The sequence below is a fragment of the Myzus persicae genome, unplaced genomic scaffold (genome assembly GCF_001856785.1).
Source record: "Myzus persicae strain clone G006 unplaced genomic scaffold, MPER_G0061.0, whole genome shotgun sequence".
NCBI lineage: Eukaryota > Metazoa > Arthropoda > Insecta > Hemiptera > Aphididae > Myzus > Myzus persicae.
Window position 1 is genome coordinate 285,691 of NW_019100691.1, and position 20,147 is coordinate 305,837.

At 29.1% G+C, this 20,147-nt stretch overlaps 1 protein-coding gene across 1 annotated transcript in view; it reads left to right on the forward strand.

Moving 5' to 3' along the window:
• Positions 1-813: 813 nt before the first annotated feature.
• The window catches only part of LOC111041570 (myosin-G heavy chain), an 86,354-nt gene continuing 67,020 nt past the window's right edge, over positions 814-20,147 (forward strand). The window contains exons 1-2 of the mRNA XM_022325877.1: positions 814-2,635; positions 13,187-13,407. Of these exons, the coding sequence (XP_022181569.1) occupies positions 1,866-2,635; positions 13,187-13,407 (991 nt within the window). The 5' untranslated portion in view covers positions 814-1,865. The remainder of the gene's footprint in view (positions 2,636-13,186; positions 13,408-20,147) is intronic.

Sequence of the window (20,147 nt, forward strand, 5' to 3'; positions counted from 1 at the left end):
TATACGGGTAAATAAAATGAAAGTCCGCGAATTTAAAATACAATATGCAATTTCAATTTTCGTTGTCAACGTTGAACTTTTGTAAAATTGTACCACGAAATAATGGCAATTCAAAATGTAAATATTACGATAATACGGTTCTCTATGTAGTGTAAAATTTAAATGCATGTAAGTATAATATTATAACACATGAAATTTAAAACTATATAATATTATAGGTAATAGTTTTAATTAAAATTGCATTTAAACAAGTCTGAAAATTAATGTCTCATATAATCATTTTTTATAGTAAATTGTATTCACGAATATATTGATATACATCTTGTTTAATTTTAGAACCATAGAAAAACCTATAACCGGCTATTTTGTACTCTAGCCTGACACTGTAATACAATGAAATAATAATAAACCACAGTGCTTTGTCTAGCGATGAACATAATGCTTTGCCCATACTACCCACATTACTTATAAATACATTATTCAGAAGTTTAAAAGTTCATATAAAAAAGGAATATATTAATTTTCTGTTTCTTTAGTTTAAAAAAAGGTTTCTTGTACAAGTTGAGTCCTAGCGGTGTGTAACTAAAATTTAATACATTTTTCGATTAAACACATGGTTGAATCCAATAAAATACCTATACCTAGTAGATATGGCATTACTCAAAGGTAAAAATGTAGATTTTTATTTTACTGTTCATTAAAAATAAAACAAGTATTAATTATCACTATCCATTGTTTAATCCATTGTATTAATAAAATTCAACAAATTTTCATAAAGTTTATCTTACGAACAAGTTGTTCGAAACAACTATTTTAACTTAATAGGAACCTACTTAGCAGTAAGGAGATTCATAGTTTCATACACTTCAGTTATTATATAATATCATTTTAATTTTCAGAAAAAACATAAAATGTGTATGATAAAAACTAATTGGCAAATTGAACCATAATATACCGCTCTAATTTGAGTCGTAGCAGCAGTGGTGTAGTGGTGCCCCGGTGTCCGGTGTGCTGATCATTGATCGAGGTGTAGATACAGGTTGATCCTTTAAACTTTTACGACATTTATAATGACTATCTTACGTTGAATAGATCACCCCGTGATCCTCAAGATAGTGGATAACCTTGCCCCTTGGGGTGTTACTGGCTTACTGCTGCATCCTCGATGTAGAAAAGAGTAATATTTTCTAAATAGTGGTCACATTATATAAATATAAATAAACCGCCGCTAGATGGCGTTAGATGTTTCACGAAAGAGTTAGTTGCCCCAACTTGTAGTGCAGCTCACACTAACGATACGCCGCCACCGCCGATGCCGCGATTTTGTTAAAAGTCGGGTAGACCCTTCTCGTAGCAGCGTTCAGTTCAGTGTACCGAACGGCTCCATCCGCGAAAGCTGCGGGGCGATCGGAACACGTGTTGCTGCGCGCTGCTCTCGATACACGCGACTAAACGATATGATATTTTAACTTACAATCACTATTTTTTTATACTCGATCGTTATTATTTTAATGTTAATATTATTTTCTTTATCTGGTGCTCTCACATTATAAATATATTGTCACACGCGTTAACCCATTCGTTTTTCAGTGTCGCGTACGGTCGTATCTTAAAACATAGAATTTCGCCAAAAAAATAAGTTTCTGAAAATTTACTTCCTTTCTGGGGGGATAATATTGTACAAGTAGTGACGCGCTGCACCGCGCGCCGTCTCCGCGACCAATCGGCGGCGGTGCAGCCGGCGTTCGCGGACCGCACGTTTTGGCTTTGCGGTGTCCACCTGTTGCCATCTCATCGAAAGTAGTAGTGACAGAGACAGCGACATCGGTAGAAGAAGTAGCGGTGGTCAAATCGCACACTTCATCATGTCATCGCACAGCAGTTCCATGCGGACGTTCCGGAGTTCCGATTCGGCCAGCGAGATCGGATCGTCCGAGACTTCGTTTTCCGAACGGTCTCAGCCCTACTTTGCTCTGTGTTCGCCCCGATCCAAGTCGTCCATTAACGTGTCCAATAGCGGTAGCGTCGCTGTCGCTGCGGGTCCGGGTAATACTGTCGGCAGGTCTGGTTCCATATCATCCGGAATCAACCATAGTAATAACAACAACAACAACAACAACAACAACAACAATAATAATAATTTCAAGCAGTCGGCTGCACAACAACCGCCAACGGTCGCTTACCACCATCAGCCATGCCGGCGGTCGTCCAGCGCCAAGGCGGCCAATAAGCCGCGGCCTGTCGTCCGCCGGGACCTGGGTCACGTCAACTCGTTTCCGGACGCGCACTACAACATGCATCACAAGACGCCACCGGGTGGTGGTTCGTCGTCCACGTCGTATTACACGCCACCAAGGAGCCCGTCGCTGAGCGTGACCACGCCGACCGACGGGCCACCGCGCCGTAGCCCTACAACCCCGTCGTCCAGTGCAGTGTTTAAATTCCCCTCGTCCGCGGTTTCCGCCACCATCGCCTCTTCGTCGTCCGGTGGCTCGGCCATTGTCCACCATTACGGCCGCAGCGGTGGCACAAACCCAAACACACCGAGGACTCTACCCAGGAGTCCATCCACCGGCAGTGCCGCTACTTCCACGTCGTACAACACCAACAGTGACAGCGCGTGCAACACCCACAGGTTAGTCCAGATTATCCATTTTTGTCATCACACCTGTTGTTTCGTATTAAGCCATATTATATAGGTACCTATACCGGCTATACCTATACTTATATTGAGGACGAACTTGTAAATTATATATTATTGTGCAGTTGCATAATTTTTTTTCACCGTTTTTTTTTTTTTTTTTTGGGTGGCAATTGTCATTGACGTTCTTTATAAATTATACTACAATTTAATTAAAAAATTTTAATTCGTTAGAACAAAAAACGTTTTATATAAAGTAACATAGGTATGGGTGGATTAAGCCTGTAAAAGCCTATACTGAAATACAATTATAGAAGGCCTCACATTTAGGAAAATTAAGAGGAGCTGTCAGTATTTTTTGTTAAACACAGTCGTGGCCCGTAGAAAGTAATAAATTGATGGATATCCATAACTCTTATTTATAAATGAGTGCTGTACTCAATCTTTTTCAACATTTAAATTTAAAACAGTACCTGTTTCTAATGTTTATCATAATTTATAAATATCCTAAATACATATTTTGAAAATATTAATATAATAATATTCATAGTTCGCATACAATTATTATAATAGAATAGGTATTATATAAATGTCAATTTTTGAAATAAAATAGTAAATAGAAATTATAAAAATCGCTCTTGATGATTGATGTTTGATAGGTAAAAGTAGTAAAAGTAAAACTTGAGAATATTCGATAGCTGATAAATTATGATACCATTAATACTTTATATATTAAAAGCACGGTTATAGTAATGAACGTTTTACCTTGTCACGGTTATAGAACATTAGAAGTACGTAGCCACGTATAACATTCAAAGTGCTTGCAGTTTCGAGGTTTTTGATAAGAACATTGTAAGTATAGGGTCAAATAATATTGTCCTCATCGTGCAACCATTTGGCATTTATGTCTATGATTGAAACATTTGAAACATGATTAAAGTTAGAATATATGTAAAATAATGTAAAATCTACTATATGTTATAATTCATAACGCCAAATGCCAACTGTAAATACATTACACCAATAATATAATATATTATCAAGGAGTATCGTTCTATAGTATTCTATTTTAAAATTCGGAAATGACAGTTGATGGGTAATAATAAGGATTTAAAGCTGGTTATCCCTTAACTATGACCTCTTGGGGCTTAATAATAAAGTGCTCTATGCCACTATATAAGTACAAGGGCATACTATCTTGCAGGACATAGGCCAGTGGTCCGTTCCACCCCCGAACACAGACATTGCTATGTGCTGCAGTTTCATATCTCTATACATTTAACTTCATAAATAACAGAGCTCTAATTATAAGACATACTATAATTCTATGATATATTAATACATATTTAAATGATTTAATTTCTCAATCTATATCTGTACCAAAAACTTGTATAATACCATTGTTTACTAATAATAATAATTTATGTTGTAAATGGGCTACTACCCGTCTAGATAAAATAAATGAATAATTTATTGTGATAACACAGGTTTACGTTTTTATGACGAACTACCTTTTTTTTATTATATTATATTCTTAAAACCTTTTTAGGTTATCTTATCATTACAATGTTATCATATCATTACAAATACTATTATTGATACCGTTTAGTACCTACATTACCTACTTTAGTTGTTTATTACTACTATGTATAATAAAAGCATACCGTGCTATTTTTTCGAATTAAAAGGGGGTCTAGGATCCTCCCCAAGACTCCACCCATCAGTACCTAATCACCATTGGATGGTTATGTATAGATACATAATCTCGCGACCAGTATTTACTCAATTATGTTGTTATTATTATCTAGTCTGATATCGATTTATGAATGATTGAACATTTGAACTTTTTTAAATAGAATAATATATATCTAATATTTATACGATCTGAAAAATAGTTTTATGTCAATATGTGTGTATTTTTTTTCTTATGTTATACCGAGGAAAAAAAAACAACCATTCAGATATAATTTTCATACAAAGAAAATCAGTTTAATGTGTTAAAATAATGTATTTTTTAATAAATATAATTATTTTATTGATTGGATTTTACTCTTAAAAGCATTCAAAATTTAGGTACTCCAGTCCATTTATTGTTCAATGATGAGTGATGACTGATTACTGATATACTCTAATTCGTAATACATAAATTTATTTACATTGTTCTGAGTAAAGTTGATGGTATTGGCTCAATATTTTACTTTTATGTAATTAATAATTATTATGGTAAGGGCTAAATATAAACGAGTAAAACAAATAAGTACAAAGAAGTTGTTGCTAATAAATAAGAATGTTTTTATTACGACCATTTAGTATAATATTATTATATTAATATTGTGTAATTATTATTAGTACCATGTACGTAAATGGCAATTTGTAGAACTTTGTGTCTTAGTAATTTAAGATGACGTGAAACTGGCATTTGTTGTCTTCATCTTACAAGTGCTTAACAAAGCAAATTTACTATGAGCAGATCGCATGTAGCTTCGTTATCTTAAAAATTAGAGTGAATCAACCTTTTATGAAACTTTATGGTAAGAACATTATCTGTATTTGTATGTGAGTTTTTACGATAATACAGTTTTTAAGTGAGTGTAATGAGCATTTTTAATTTACGCTTTATAATACAGATACTCAAAACTAGCTAAAAAATTGAACCTAAAAAAGGTTGAAAACCCTACATACAAACACAGTTAATATGCTTACCATCTAGTTTCATAATAAGTCGATTTCCTCAAATTTTTTTTACTAACAAAGCTACACGTGATCTGCTGAGCGTAAATTTGGTATTTAGCACTTGTAAGACGGAGACAACTGAGTCAGTGTTAATTTATAACATAATATACATCATAATTAACTAAGCATTCTTATTCCCATTTATTTCTTTATATAAATTTAGATTTTTGGAATTTTCAAATATATTATGTTTTAATCATCAAATTTTCAAATACTTAGATTTTTATACTGTTTATGGAGTTTCCTGAAGCGATATCTACTAGTTTCTCTTTACAAATAAGAAACATCATTCTTCTTCCTGTAAATTGTTAAGCAGATGAATTTTTAAAAAAATTATATGTATCTAAATCGAAATTTGAAGTATTTATTTATATTCTAGGGGTAACGATCAAGGTAAATGATAAAAATAAGTTATGAAGATTAAACGGATATTTTTCAATATATTCATATAAAAATCATAGTAATTAATCGAAAATTAATTTAGAGTTTGAATTTAAAATGCTAAGATATTTGGTATTTAACAGTAAATTAACAAATTCTTAAGAGTTCAAACGATTTTCTCATTTCGTTATATAAAAACTATTAACCGTAAATACTTGAAATTTTCATCAATTTTATCATTTTCCATACATCATAACATTTATTTTGACTAGTTTTGAGTTATTTATAGACATTTAAAATTTTTTAGTTTTACTTTTTTGATTTTTTTTTCAAGTAAATATGCGGTAATAATTGAAATAAAAAAGTCTGAATTTTGAAGACTTCAAGAATTTGTGTTAAATAGGAAAATAATAGAAATGTAACTTGGTAGTAATGAATAGGTGGGTAATTAAGCTAGCTTTAATATAAAATATTAATGAGAGGAATCCGATATCACACCCAAGCGGAATAACGATTTGAATTCACAAAAACGTCGGCGTAAACAGTCCCCAAATTTCAATTTTTTTTTTCTCTTAAACTATGATAGCTAGAAAGTTGGTTAATAGCTCATTAAAAAGAGGAAGAATATACAAAATGTGAAACTAAACATTAAAAAAAAAAAATTGTTTAATATTTCACAGTGAAAATAAGAGTTATTTTCCGCTAATTTTCATTTAGCGGAGTAGATTTTCAAAACTGGAGAATGGATTTTGTTGTTTGAGGTTTTTTCAAGGTCGTGTTAGATTTGCATTAGCTAGGAGAAGTGCAGTGAAGATTTTCAGAACTTTATCTTCGACCCTTAATTCACTACAAAGCTTTAAAGCTGAAAAACATCAAAAAACGCCATATAAAATGTGTTTTAATTTTTTTAAAGCTCCCTAGTGAATTAACTATTAAAGATAAAGTTCTGAAATCTTCACTGCACTTCTCTTAGTCAATGTGAATTTAACAAGACCCCAAACAACGAAATCCGCTCTTCGGAGATCTGTCACTAAATGAAAATTATTTTTTTTTGCGGGGTGGGTCAGACCGACGTTTTTCTGGATTCAAATTATTACTTTAAGCGTGATATCGGAAAATATTCATATTACTAAATTAGGTATACTATTTGTTATCAAGTTTAATAAATAAAACTAGCAAAATGATTTTAATACCTTTTAAATTCTAACCAGTTATATTTAACTTCTTGCTATATTCTACTATAATCTAATATCTTCTCAATAAATCATAATTTCCTGAAAGTACAATTTTGGTATAATCATATTGTAATAAAATACATACATATTACTTACAGTTTTCTAAAAATTAAAAACCAAGAAAGTTTACATGCTAATATCTGAGTTAGCAATCGTTTTTTATTCTATAAACACCAATACAAGTTTATTCGTTGGATCAAAAAGCTTATTAAATCATATTAAGTGATTACCTATTTGGCTACGTGATATATTCATGGTATATTATATCCATATTTATATGTATTATAATATTCTTCTCTATAAAATATTTATTACTAGAAATACATTATAGTTTCAATATCTGTTATTCATAACCTGTATGTCATGATATTTAATATTTATTATATTCTTAAGACTTAAAGAAACAAAAAAAGTTGAAAGCATTTTTAAAACTTAGTTTATTTAAATCATCTATGGTTAAAAGTTCTGTATATTGTATATAATAGCTAAGTATTTTACTCTCAAATGTTACTCGAATACAACAAGACAATAATTTAAAAATAAATAATGACGAACTATAAGTATATGATTTGTTTTAAAATTGAATTTTTATCACATACTCAATAGAAACAGATAATATTATAGTGGACTTGACTCTTGGATTAGCAAGGATAAATATTTAGGTGCCCAGGTAGGAACCAAAAGTCCTTGATTATCATCAGGGTTTAAAGTAGAAAAAAATTCGAGAGGGGACTAATGTCTTCATATAGTTTTAAGCATTCCATTTCCATATATGATTTTATGAATAATGTCTTATGTATAAAATCCTAATTTGTTAAAGGGGACTCTTTTAAACCGCCGTCAGAGGTAGGGGGACTGAGTCCTCCTGCGTCCCCCCACTTAAACCCCTGATTATCATCATATTACAGTTTGTTGGTAGTGTCTTCGTTCAATATTTATGTAAATTAGAATAATCTGTTAAGCTATATATATTATGTATGCAATAGTTTATAGTATCTATACTAAATTAAAATATGATGTAGATTTTATTATGTCTAGGTGAAAAAAATAATGATTTAGTGTAAATTGGAAACTTTACTGTAATACTATTAAATAATTGTTCCCACTTAAAAATAATATTTGATCGTTTATATCTTGTACCATTCTCCGGGATGACAAAAAGTTGTTAACGATGCAAGTATAGTTTTACATCTGTAGAAGTAGACAATTATGATTTTATTTTATTTGCATCATTACAGAGCACAGAGTGCATAATCGCTAGATTTAACCAATAAACATAAAAAAAATAAAGGAAGAAGTAGGTATATTTTTATTCCCTCCAAAGTGTTTTTTCAAATTAAAATAGAAGGTAGTATGGTATTTTTGATATTTTTTTTTAGGTTTATTCGCGATTGTGGAATTTAAGTTGTAAATATCGTGTTATTTATTCAATCTTATACTTTTTAAAAATAGGTATGAATACAGGGGGACTCATCAAGTATGCTCACACTCATTTTTCCTTTAATAATGAATTGATTTGAATTCAGATTATTGGAGTTCTTAAGTATGCTTAAGGACTATATTATTTTGATTTATGTACGTCGATATTTTAGGTACATCGATTTTTTTGGTAATACCTACCAACTTTTTTTCGAATGAGAATTAATTTTTTAACCGTATATTGATAAGCATATGATTTTTTTTAAACGGCCATCTGCTAATTAAAATGTATATTAGTATTAAGAATATTACAGTAAAACTCGTTTAAAACTTTCTTTAAGGGACCACCTCTCTAGAGTGTTTTAAGCAGGGAAGTGTTTCATGCGGCAATTGAAATAAAAATTAAGTGATTGAAATATCAAGTTAATTTTTTTATTGTTGATCATAATTTAACAGGTAATACATTTATAAATTAATTATATACATATACATATATTTTACTTTATTTATATTTTCTATGTTAGGTTAATCCTTCATCTTATTTCTTCAAAATGTTTTAGTAGGTGTTAAAAGTTGTTTAACAAAAATATAAAAAATGTAAATGGTTAATAGAATCTAATATTTATTTTACTCAGGCGATTTTTACAAATTATAAAATGTTGTTTAATAAATATTAATTAGCTACTACAATTTTTGAATCATCATGGCCCCCAAATCGTGCAAACTTAATATCAGGGACCTATTATTCTTAGTTCATAAAGTTAAATAAATCAAAAAATACCTACTGGTTTAAAATTTAAATGCATCAAATTATCAAAAAAGTCATTTTTTGGCACCCATAGGGTAATTTCAGGGAGGACGATAAAACAAAACTAGATTTTAAAACCTATTTATAGCATATAAATATAATTATAAATATAATATATTATATATCCTAACCTTTACTAGGGTGGTATTTCTTGAAAGTGATAAGCATAAGTATATATATTCAAAGCATCTATATTTTTTATTTTGCATACTTTATTTTTTTTCTAGAGGAAATATATCTTCCCTCTAATGAAGTTACTGTCTATTTCTAAGCATATTTTTTATATTATAATATTTATATAAATATAGGAGTTATTAATTATTCTATTTGTAGAACGGCGTTATTGTATATTTATTATTTTTATACTCTTATAACTTAAATACTTAATAATACTTATTAGGTACCTACTGACATAGTGATACCTATGTAACGTAGAATAGCGTGAACAAATTTGATTATTTGAAGTGAAAAATAGCTTAAAATTAATATAAATATTTTTATATTTTATTAAAATAATAATATTCATAATGCTGAAAAGTTCCAAGTCATTATGGTCAATATTTTTTGAATTACAAATTACAATATATAATAATATTACAATTAAATTGTTATTTTTATTTTGAATATTCAATTTCGTCAAAATTAGAATTTAAAATATCTATAAAAAAATTGTGCTTGTATATCTTATATATTTTTAGAATTTTATTGATAAAACTACTGAAATACTACTAAGCTACTAAATATACTAATTTATAATTTTATCTTTAATAATTAACAATATAACAAAATTAGTTTGAGGATAAATTGTTGTTATATAATATGTATAGTTGTATACGTTTGAATATTCAATGTCATCAAAATGTTAACTTGAAACGCTCATAAAATGTGTGTGTGGCTTTACGTTAAACATTGTTTTAAATTCCAGCAGAAAAAGAAATTGTGAGGAATCTTGTAATATTATTTACACATCCAATCTACAACAAGAAACCATCCACAAATCACAATGTTGAAGCATCTTTATACTTCTCCAAAAAGTTGATGTTCCAAAAAAAAACATGTTATTTTATAACTATTACATTTATCTCGAGCGCTCTGACTCTAAAGAAGAAAATTTCAAAAGTCTACAGCTTAAAAAGAGAACAAATATTTTGAAAATAAAATCTTATATGAACTACTGTTATTTAATTTATTAATTTAATATTTAGTTATTTTTTGTATTTTTAGCATAATTAAATTTAAAGCTATCAATAAGACGCTAAACCGCCATTATGTGTTGTCTATTACAGTGTATTTATAGTTAAGTATTTATACTGGGGAAAATATATATATTATCGAATTTGTAGAGGAAAATATAAACCCCTCGAGTAAAGAGTTTTTTGTATTTATTTTAAAACTAGTTATATCAATTTGAAAAAAATGAATTATTTAAGAATTTATAAATCATTTTAAAATATAAATATGAAAAAAAAACTCTTTGTTCGGTCACAGTGTATAGGTATATTCTCCTCTACAAATTCAATAATATGTAAATTTTCTCTAATACTAACTATAAATAAACTTTAATAAGAACCTGGTAGTAAGGTAGATCTTCGATAGTATGAGTGGGTGAGGACAGAGACAACTGTGATAGAGCCCTACTTAGGGGAGGGGAGCTGAAACTCCAGGTCCCGGCATAATTAGGGCCTCCCTATCTATATGACTGTAATTAATACAGGCATATACGTTTAATTTACAACAATTAACATTAAAAAATTATCAATTTATAGATTTATGGTATAATTTATTTATAATCTTGAAAAATACATTGAATGTAAAAACCACAGAAAAAAAATACTGAATTTATAATTTAAGTTGAGGGGCTCCTGCACCAAACAAATAGCTTTAACTTTTCATTATTTACTATTACACAAGTTTAATTATGATAGTGAATTTATCTAATACCTGCATTTGATTTGTAACAGTTTTATACTTATGCGTACCTATAGTACTATGACTACAGTGTAGCGGTTCTCAAACTGTGGTACACGAAAGATTACATGTTGGTACACGGAATGCCTTAACCCTTAAGTAACACTGAACCAGATATTTCATCACAAATATAAAATCTACAAATCCATGATTCTCATTGAAAATTTGTTATTTAATTCATGCCTTAATTTTTAAACACTAATAAATTTGTATTAATACATAAATTATGATTTTATTGTAGTATTTTACTGAATTTTTATTTAAAATAAATGTATTCAACTATGTAAAGCTTGTATCTTTCTATTTTTAATCATCAGTGGTACACAACTGATTGATAATATACTAAGTGGTACGCGAAAAAATAAGTTTGAGAACAGCTGCTATAGTGTATACATCATATTATTACTACTATTAATAACATACATATTACACATTAAGTATTGGGTATATCCTACTTACATATTATATTGGTAGCTATGTGCTTAGTATATAGGTACTTTAATTAGTAACCAGACTATATAATTTATATAAATCAACTTTTCTTTGTTTGTCCACCATGGATTCAAAAACTACTGTCTGGTATTTAGTTTAGGTTTAATTTTACTTTATTTGTCATTTTCTCTGTCATAATGTTTCTCATAAAGGCAAAGACTTCTTAGACAAAGGCAGCAAAATTATGGTTAAAAGAAAGTGAATTCTTAGCCAACTTGCTGGTTTGAAGCAAGATATTGTTGAATTTATCGACAATTCGCAGAAAGATCAATAATAATTAAAATAATGATTTTGATTTTTGAACTTGAATTAGTTAATTTTTTTTCAATTTAAACAATAACAAAATACAATAATGTTTTATACTCATTATAGTGACATAAATAATTCACACAAATGAAATAATATAGTTTTTTTGGTTGAATTTGGACCACTGAACTGTACTAATCTATAATATATATAAATATATCACATACTATGTAAATGGATAAATTCTCTTTCGTTAGTCCCGCTAAAACTCATAAGCAAAGAACGCTTTGAATAATTTTCTTATTGTTTTATTCGCTTTAATACAGTGGTGGCTTAAAAAGAAAAATAAGAAGGAAAATCCTAAAAAAAAATATTAAAAACTGGAGACTTAGCGTGGAAAGTCGTCTAACTGACATGCTGTACAAAACTGTAATTTTTTCCATTTGGTATAATTTCAACTTAGTATAACTTTACAACTTTATTGTTAGAAATTATACATTTATGTACTCATCTTGCGGGTTCCGCAATTCACTGTAGGTGGATTGCCTACTTGATTGTATACTACTCGCATAATCACAAGCGATTCTCATGGGTAACACCGAGTGGGGTGGGTATAATATAGTATGATCGAACGTGTCCCGACTAACTGATCAACGTAGAGCCTAAATAATGATAGCTTGAGGCTTGCAATTTTCACGGTACCTTCGTACCACCACTTAAGTGAGTTAGTAAAAGAAAGCAATTTCCAAAATTCACATCTTATCTTAAAGTAGTGCTTGCACAAGTACTTTAAGATTCAAGATGGCCGATGAAAAATTTTATGTTTTGAACACTACTATACTGAATAAATAATGAATTGAACAAAGTTTGAATCATATAGAGTTGGCATTTTTAAAGGGCAACAATAATGTTCACTTGGTCAGGTATAGTATTATATATAAATTAATGTTTCTCTGTTGGCCCTCTGTAGACTCAAAAACTACTTGACTGTTTTCAATAAAAGTTATATCTATAGATTCCTCAAAACTCAGAGTATATTTATAGTTATTTTTTCAACCACTATAGGTTGCTACAGAGTGGTTCACATTATCACACTCCACCGTCACACATGAATTTAGTTTAGGTTCATGAAAATTATTTTGCTACAAAAATAATAATGATTTAATATACAGTTTTATTTAGAAAAATCATATTAATTAACACTTTAAAAGTATCAATAATATTTTAAATGATTATTTAATACTTACTTTTAATTTATTTTAGGTCTGCATCTGATTTGACTGAGTGCACGGAGGAAGATTTATCCACTATGCCAGCATCGGTTTCTAGACCGTCATCACCAAGAGGCCGGGGTCTAGCGTACTTAGCGTCCCGTCGAAGTAGCCGTGATTCTCAATTTTCTAACGAAGAATTAGCACCACTTAACTTCAATGCCACAGCTCGAGGGAGGCAAAGAAGAACCTCCAATTTCTTGGAGCTCCCAGGTAATCAATTATAATTTACTAAAAAACTAAGACATTAAGAAAGTTTTAAAAATAAATTAAAAGCCTGACAAGACAATATATATGTATACATATATGTGTATAATATATATCGTAGGATACCTGACAATCGTCTATGGATTCGCTCACCTCGGTGCAGGATATATTGTCTGCTCGTGTACAGTTTATTTTTGTTAATATGGATTTCAAAGCACCTAAGGATAAATTTTAAAAACAACTGATAAATAAATTTTATTAAAACCTACTCTAAATATTGTCGTCTCTGAAAAAACCAAAAAAAATAGTTATGTTTATGGAAAAAATAATTTAAACTAATGATAATTGCCTCTAACGGATCAAGGGTTTGAAGTGCGATATTGGAACATGACAAAAACTAACTAAATATTATTGTTTGCAATTTGTGTTACGGTTATACTTCATGTTAAACACGCAAATTGACATTTTGCATGCTAATGCGAGTATTTTAAAGTGTATCATTAAATTACATGATATTAACCAAATGCATGTCAAAGCCATAGAGTGAAGTCACGATGCTTTGAGATTGAGATATTCGGTCAGCTTCTGAATAACGTTAGTATTTCTTTATCAAATAATTAACTCAGAGAAGAAAAGATGGATCTTTAAAACTATGTAACTAAATATTCAACAGCATATATACATATTGCGCTTTTTAATTGATTTCTTTCTACTTTCTACTTATTGTTGAAAAATGACAAACCTCGTTGCCTCGATAAAAATTATTATTCTTAGTATAGTAAATTCTTAATTCACTGAATTCTGTACTTTCACTACTTATGTTAGCATTTTAACTAACAAACATATTAGTACCTGCATTTTGTTGTTTATGTTTCACGATATTTATAAGGTAATGTGCATTTATTCTTATATGGCTATTATAGTGCATATTTATACGTCTTTAAATACAATATATCTTATCTCTGATTATAATATCTAAACCTAAAAAAATTGTATTCAAGTCTTTTGGTTTCATGTATGTATAGTATATACTATATATGTATAATATATATTATGTTTTTATGTTTTATTGAAATTACATAATAATATAAATAATTATTGGCTTGATATAAATAATTTTCTAGTAAAATATTTGTTATGGGTTTATAGGAATTACATATACATCATACATTTGACTGCGGAAATACTGTTAAATCCAAAATTTTAAATTATGAGTGGAGGGGTGAATGTATTGATTTTACAATCATGTGTGTTTTTTTCTGTCCGTCGTCGCCTTTTGGAGTAGTAAAACTGCTTTGATTTTCAACTTTGAAGGTGGTTTCTGGTAACGAATTAGATCTAATTTAGAGGGGGGGATAAAAAATAAAAAATTTTAAGTACCTACTATTCAAAATAACTAGGAAAAGCAAAAAAAAAAAGGGGAAAGTAATTAATCGCTGCTGCAATACAGCGGGTGTCGAGTGCACCTACTTTGTTATTTATAAGTCACTGTGTGTTTTAAAATTGAATTCAATCATAATTCATTGCATACTAAAAATGATTCTGAGCAAAGACGGTCTATTATACTACTTCTGTACAATAGTGCGGTACCCACTTGTCCACATTTCTTATTTTTATATTTTTTTTCTCTATTTTTTAAAATTATTGCCCAATTGATATAATTTGACAAATATTATATATTTTTTTAAATATGTAGACATAAAAATAGTTCCCATGAACTTAGCAATTTTTCAATTTATGCCGTTCACAGTTTATTGGGATTTTGTTTTCTTTCTTTGTTGATTTAAACTCAAGTCTCTTTCACGTATTTCCGATTGTTGTAAAGGATCCAAACCCACTGATGATGGCAAGGTAGCAAGTTTAACCAAACTCTGTTTACTTCGTTGGTTGGCATTGAGGATAGCGGCGGTAAGTCCTGGTATGGCCTCGTACCCCCGAGTCCGTTGAGACGTTGACTCTCTCGTGAAGATGTGATTAACGATTTTAATGATTCGGTTTCACTGTATTGCTCATTTACTGGGTAGGCGTACTGGGATGCCTTACTGGTGACCGTTCAATATTGTATAATTACATTTTGTTTGTCCTGCTTAATACCTCCGCAGCTCATTCGTCCGTACCTACTCTGAAGGTTGGAAGTACAATAATATATACTTTCAAGTGTGCTGGCTTTTTACGGAATTCCCCAATTTTCATAAATATTGTATATATTGTGAGAGATGAACACTATTTCATATTGACTGTATGTAAGTGACTTCTAATATTGTCGAAATTCTGATTTATGAATTAGTTGGACCATTGAAAGTGAGTATCTCCTCATTCTCCTCGTGTAGCTTTGACCCGTATTTACGAACTATGGTGGTAGCATATCTCTTGCAGTCTCTTGTTTTGCGATTTCCGTTAATTCTGATTAATTTATTGATATTTGGATGTTTTTGTGATGTTTATGTTTATTGTTTTTCTTTAATTGATTAAATTGACCTCTTTTTATATTTTGAAATATAACTTCTTTATAGAGGTTATGAAAGAAAACAGTCACGTTATATGGTTTGTTTGTATATATATAATATATGTATGTATACAAATGAAATATTGTGTTGTTGTGATAAAAAACTTGTCTCATTAAATATAATCAAGGAGATCAAGAGAAGCTTTTATGTTAATTTCAAAGTTGATGTACTGACCTTCTTTAGACCCAGCTGAATATCGATGTCAAATTCTAAGTAAATCTGACACATAGTTTACAAGAATACAAGATCATGCATGTTAAAAAATTTACATTTATGTATTTGGTTTAAAATTAATCGTCACCTTTAAAAAAAAATATTTGTTAAAATATGGTTTACCTTTTTTTTTAAACATTTTTAGTTTGGTTTGGATATCTCTTAATTGCTTTACTCCCTACTTCAAATTATTCATCAATAAAAGCTTCAAAATATTTTCATTGGTTACATCAACATAATAATTTGTAGTATGTTGTTTAAATTATTATATTTCACAAGTTAATAACCTTTTAAACCTTTTAATTAAATTAATTGCAGAATACCTGAATGTATTTTGTGTAAAAATTATATTCAGTACTTTAATATATCTATATTTTATATTAAATACACTGGGTTCTGCTTAATGTGATCACTTTGGTGCACGTCATTTTGATTCTATTAACTGGTTGATTCTATAAAACATTTACAACATTTTTTTTAATAATTCAATATTTGAATACTATTACTTATTTATTTATAATTAGATATTTAATGTAACATACATAATAAATGACACAAGTACACGACGCACAAAGATATTTGAATAACATAATAACGTACAACGATATACTGTCATACTGATAAGTTCAAAAATAAAATGAGTTTTATAAATTAATCAGTTTTAAATTCCATAAAAACGATAAGATTGTTCATAAAAGTGATTGAATTATCCAGTATTTAGTAATTCTAATAAAAGGTAAATTTAACATTAGTAACATACATTTTGGTTTGGGATTTTCATTTATGGTTCTAATAAACGGTTGATTCTGTAAACCAGTGATCACATTAAGTGGAACTCACTGTATAACATATTACTGTCGAATAAAAATTAAAGGATGTGGCTTGGCGTGGCGCGTTGGCTGCTACCAGTCGCGGAATGCAATTGGGAGTAAGTAACGGCTACAACTACTAGCTCCCGGATGGGTGACCACCCGGGTTCGTAGTAGTTAAAAACCTTGCCACACATACACGTGTTTGCTACCTAACAACCCTAACAATCATAAAAAAAAAAACAATCTACCGCACCAACCTTACCCCTACTACAGTTCATAACCCCTACAATAGCTAATGGCCTTAGTCGCCGGGCTTAAGTTCAATGAAAAAATTAAAGGTTTGTTTTAATATTTACGAGTGGGTACCTATGTAAAATGTTATTCCTGTACATACATATTTAGTTTAAATAATTTCTACATTCTACTTTATATTCTTTGTAGAATATTCTATCTTGTACTCATTAGGGTTTAAGATTATAATATTAGAAATTAGTTTCAATAGACATGAAGCTATTATAATAAATAATGTATTGTAACATGCAAATAAAATCTATAATAATTTATTTTAAAAACGTACATAATTTGGTTAAGATTCTATAGAAATATAGTTTAGGTGTATTGTTGTAATGCGGTATTAAATGTATGCGTCACCTAATTATATGTAAGTAGTGGTGTGTAATCAACTAATAAATGAAGATGAACAAATCGTGTGGTCGGAAATTTAGTTTTAATTCTGCAGTGTCAAAGAATCGCTGATAGTCTACTAGAATGAAAAATAACCTTGTAATATAGTTATAGACAACTATTTGAAAGGAACGAATTTATAGATATGTATTTTACTTAAGTATATAAATACGGTTTTTATTGTAAAACGATTAAAATAATAGAGACGGCTTAGAGCAACAACAGTAGGAAGTAGTACTAGGTACGCAGACGGAGCACAACGTTGTGTCCGGCGGTAATGGTAAGACAGACCGCATAGCCCGGGCTACTGAGGCCTGTTAGAAATGTCGCAAAGCAACGCAGTGTTGCCAAAAATAGCAAACACATTGTTTGAAATATTTAGTAATTATTGAGATGTGCAGCTGTATTTATTATATGTATTCATCAAATAACCAATGGTGCGAAAAATTAAAAAGCTGAAGATTTCGTATACAATTATATTTTAAAATCATGTGCCGATTTGAATTCCCTAATAAAAGTTAGTACATTTCTGAAATGGTTATCTTAATACGTTTAAGATAGAGTATTATGTATATATATATGGTATATTATGAACAAAGTAGATCAAACTAAATACTGAACCTGCAAAGTCTAATTAACAGTCAATAATACCTTCTCTCATCGAATACAGACAAATGGAAGCGGCTAAAGTCAAATACAATATTCCTAAGTTCATCTATCAAACCCTGGTATAGCAAGACAGATAAGTAATAAAATGTATAAAATAATTAAAAAAGCTGATTTATTGTAACAAAAATATAACTTGTAAAAATATCCATTACAATTATTAATATCATATTATTATTGCTAGAAAAAATCTAAATATTGTTAGCTAATGACCAAGTTACCTAGGGGTTTTTAATAGAAAATTCTCATACTTAGACTATGGCTAAAATCGCTTAAAAAATAACTATACTCGTATAATATAAGCTAATTACTTTTCTTCCAATTTTTATATAGTATAGGTATACATTTGAACAAAAATACATTTTGTAAAATATTATATATGGTTAGTGGTTACTTTAATTAGATAATAATTTATGATTAATCTGTATTAACATTGGTAAATTTATAAAAATTATTTTTATTATCTTATCAAAAAATAACAAAATAATGATATATATATATATACAATATAATATTCATAACAAAACATATTCATATTTCATATATTATATACAAAATATAATAACAATTTAGGTGGGTAGATTGATTGATATGTACGTATTGTTATGTGAAAATGACATAATTTTGAATTTTTGATATAGGTATCATAAACGTGATCAACTATATTTTCCATTTATAACAAATATGTTTGTGTTTGACATGTAATATAAAAAAAAACTAAATGTGGCTAAGTTTATTATTCTTAACTTTAAGTTGTAATTCTTTTTTTTGTTAGGTTTATTCACATAATAAGTTGATGATTGCAACAGAGTATAATTTCACGACACATCTGACATCTGATGCAGGTTGTCACTGTTATGAGATAGTAAAATCAGTAAAGTTTATTATGCTTAGTTTAAAGTTTTAGTGAAAATTGCTTTGCTTTAGGATTAAAATATATGCAAAAGTGAATAAAAAAAAAATTTGTAACTTTGTTGACAGTTGATGTAGGTTACTGTTATTTGATCCAGTGGTAAAGTTTTAAACGAAATTGTTCCCGAACTAAAAACATATTATGATAACATGGTCATGACATTAATATACTTTGAAGATTGAAAAATGTAACAATTATTTAACTATATTTATAAAAATATAATATTTTGTCAACAAAACATTATGCCTAATTATGCTGCATTCTTGAAAATAACGGTTGAATGTAATACATTATTATATTATCATACACGAATTATTGATGAATGATTAAGTGATAAATAGAAATCAAATCAAAATAGTATCGGAATATAGTATAGGTACTATAGACTGTAGTTTTAAGAATGGTTAAATTATTATGCTTGATTTAATTAAAGTTGAGTCACTGCTTACTATAATAAAGTACGTATTAAAAAACATAATAATGTAATGACGAATACAAGCAATGGACTCTACGACGTGTCAAAGTGAATACTGATCGCACGAATGCTGCTATACTGAAAAGAGATATTTTATCAATCGTTAGTTGTTACCACGAATTAAAATATACTGGATACCCAACGGTACATGATAAAGAGCTCCAAAACTGACTTTCCAAAAGTGTAAAGGTTTACTAGCGCTGCAAGGGAATTAAATGTATACTACTAAATTTAATATTTAAAAATGTATATAATAGAAAGATGTTATAATATTATGATTTATGAAAATGATTATTTTAAAGAATTTAAGCATTCATTAAATTCGTAATTGATTAAATTTGTGGTATTAACAGATTTTAAGTTAAATTAATTATGAAAGTTATCGATATTATGATAACAAGCGCTAGGTGTAGATTGCAACACCTGTTCTGGCAAATCAGTTTGGGTCTAAGAAAAACAGGTGTTCATATAGGTCA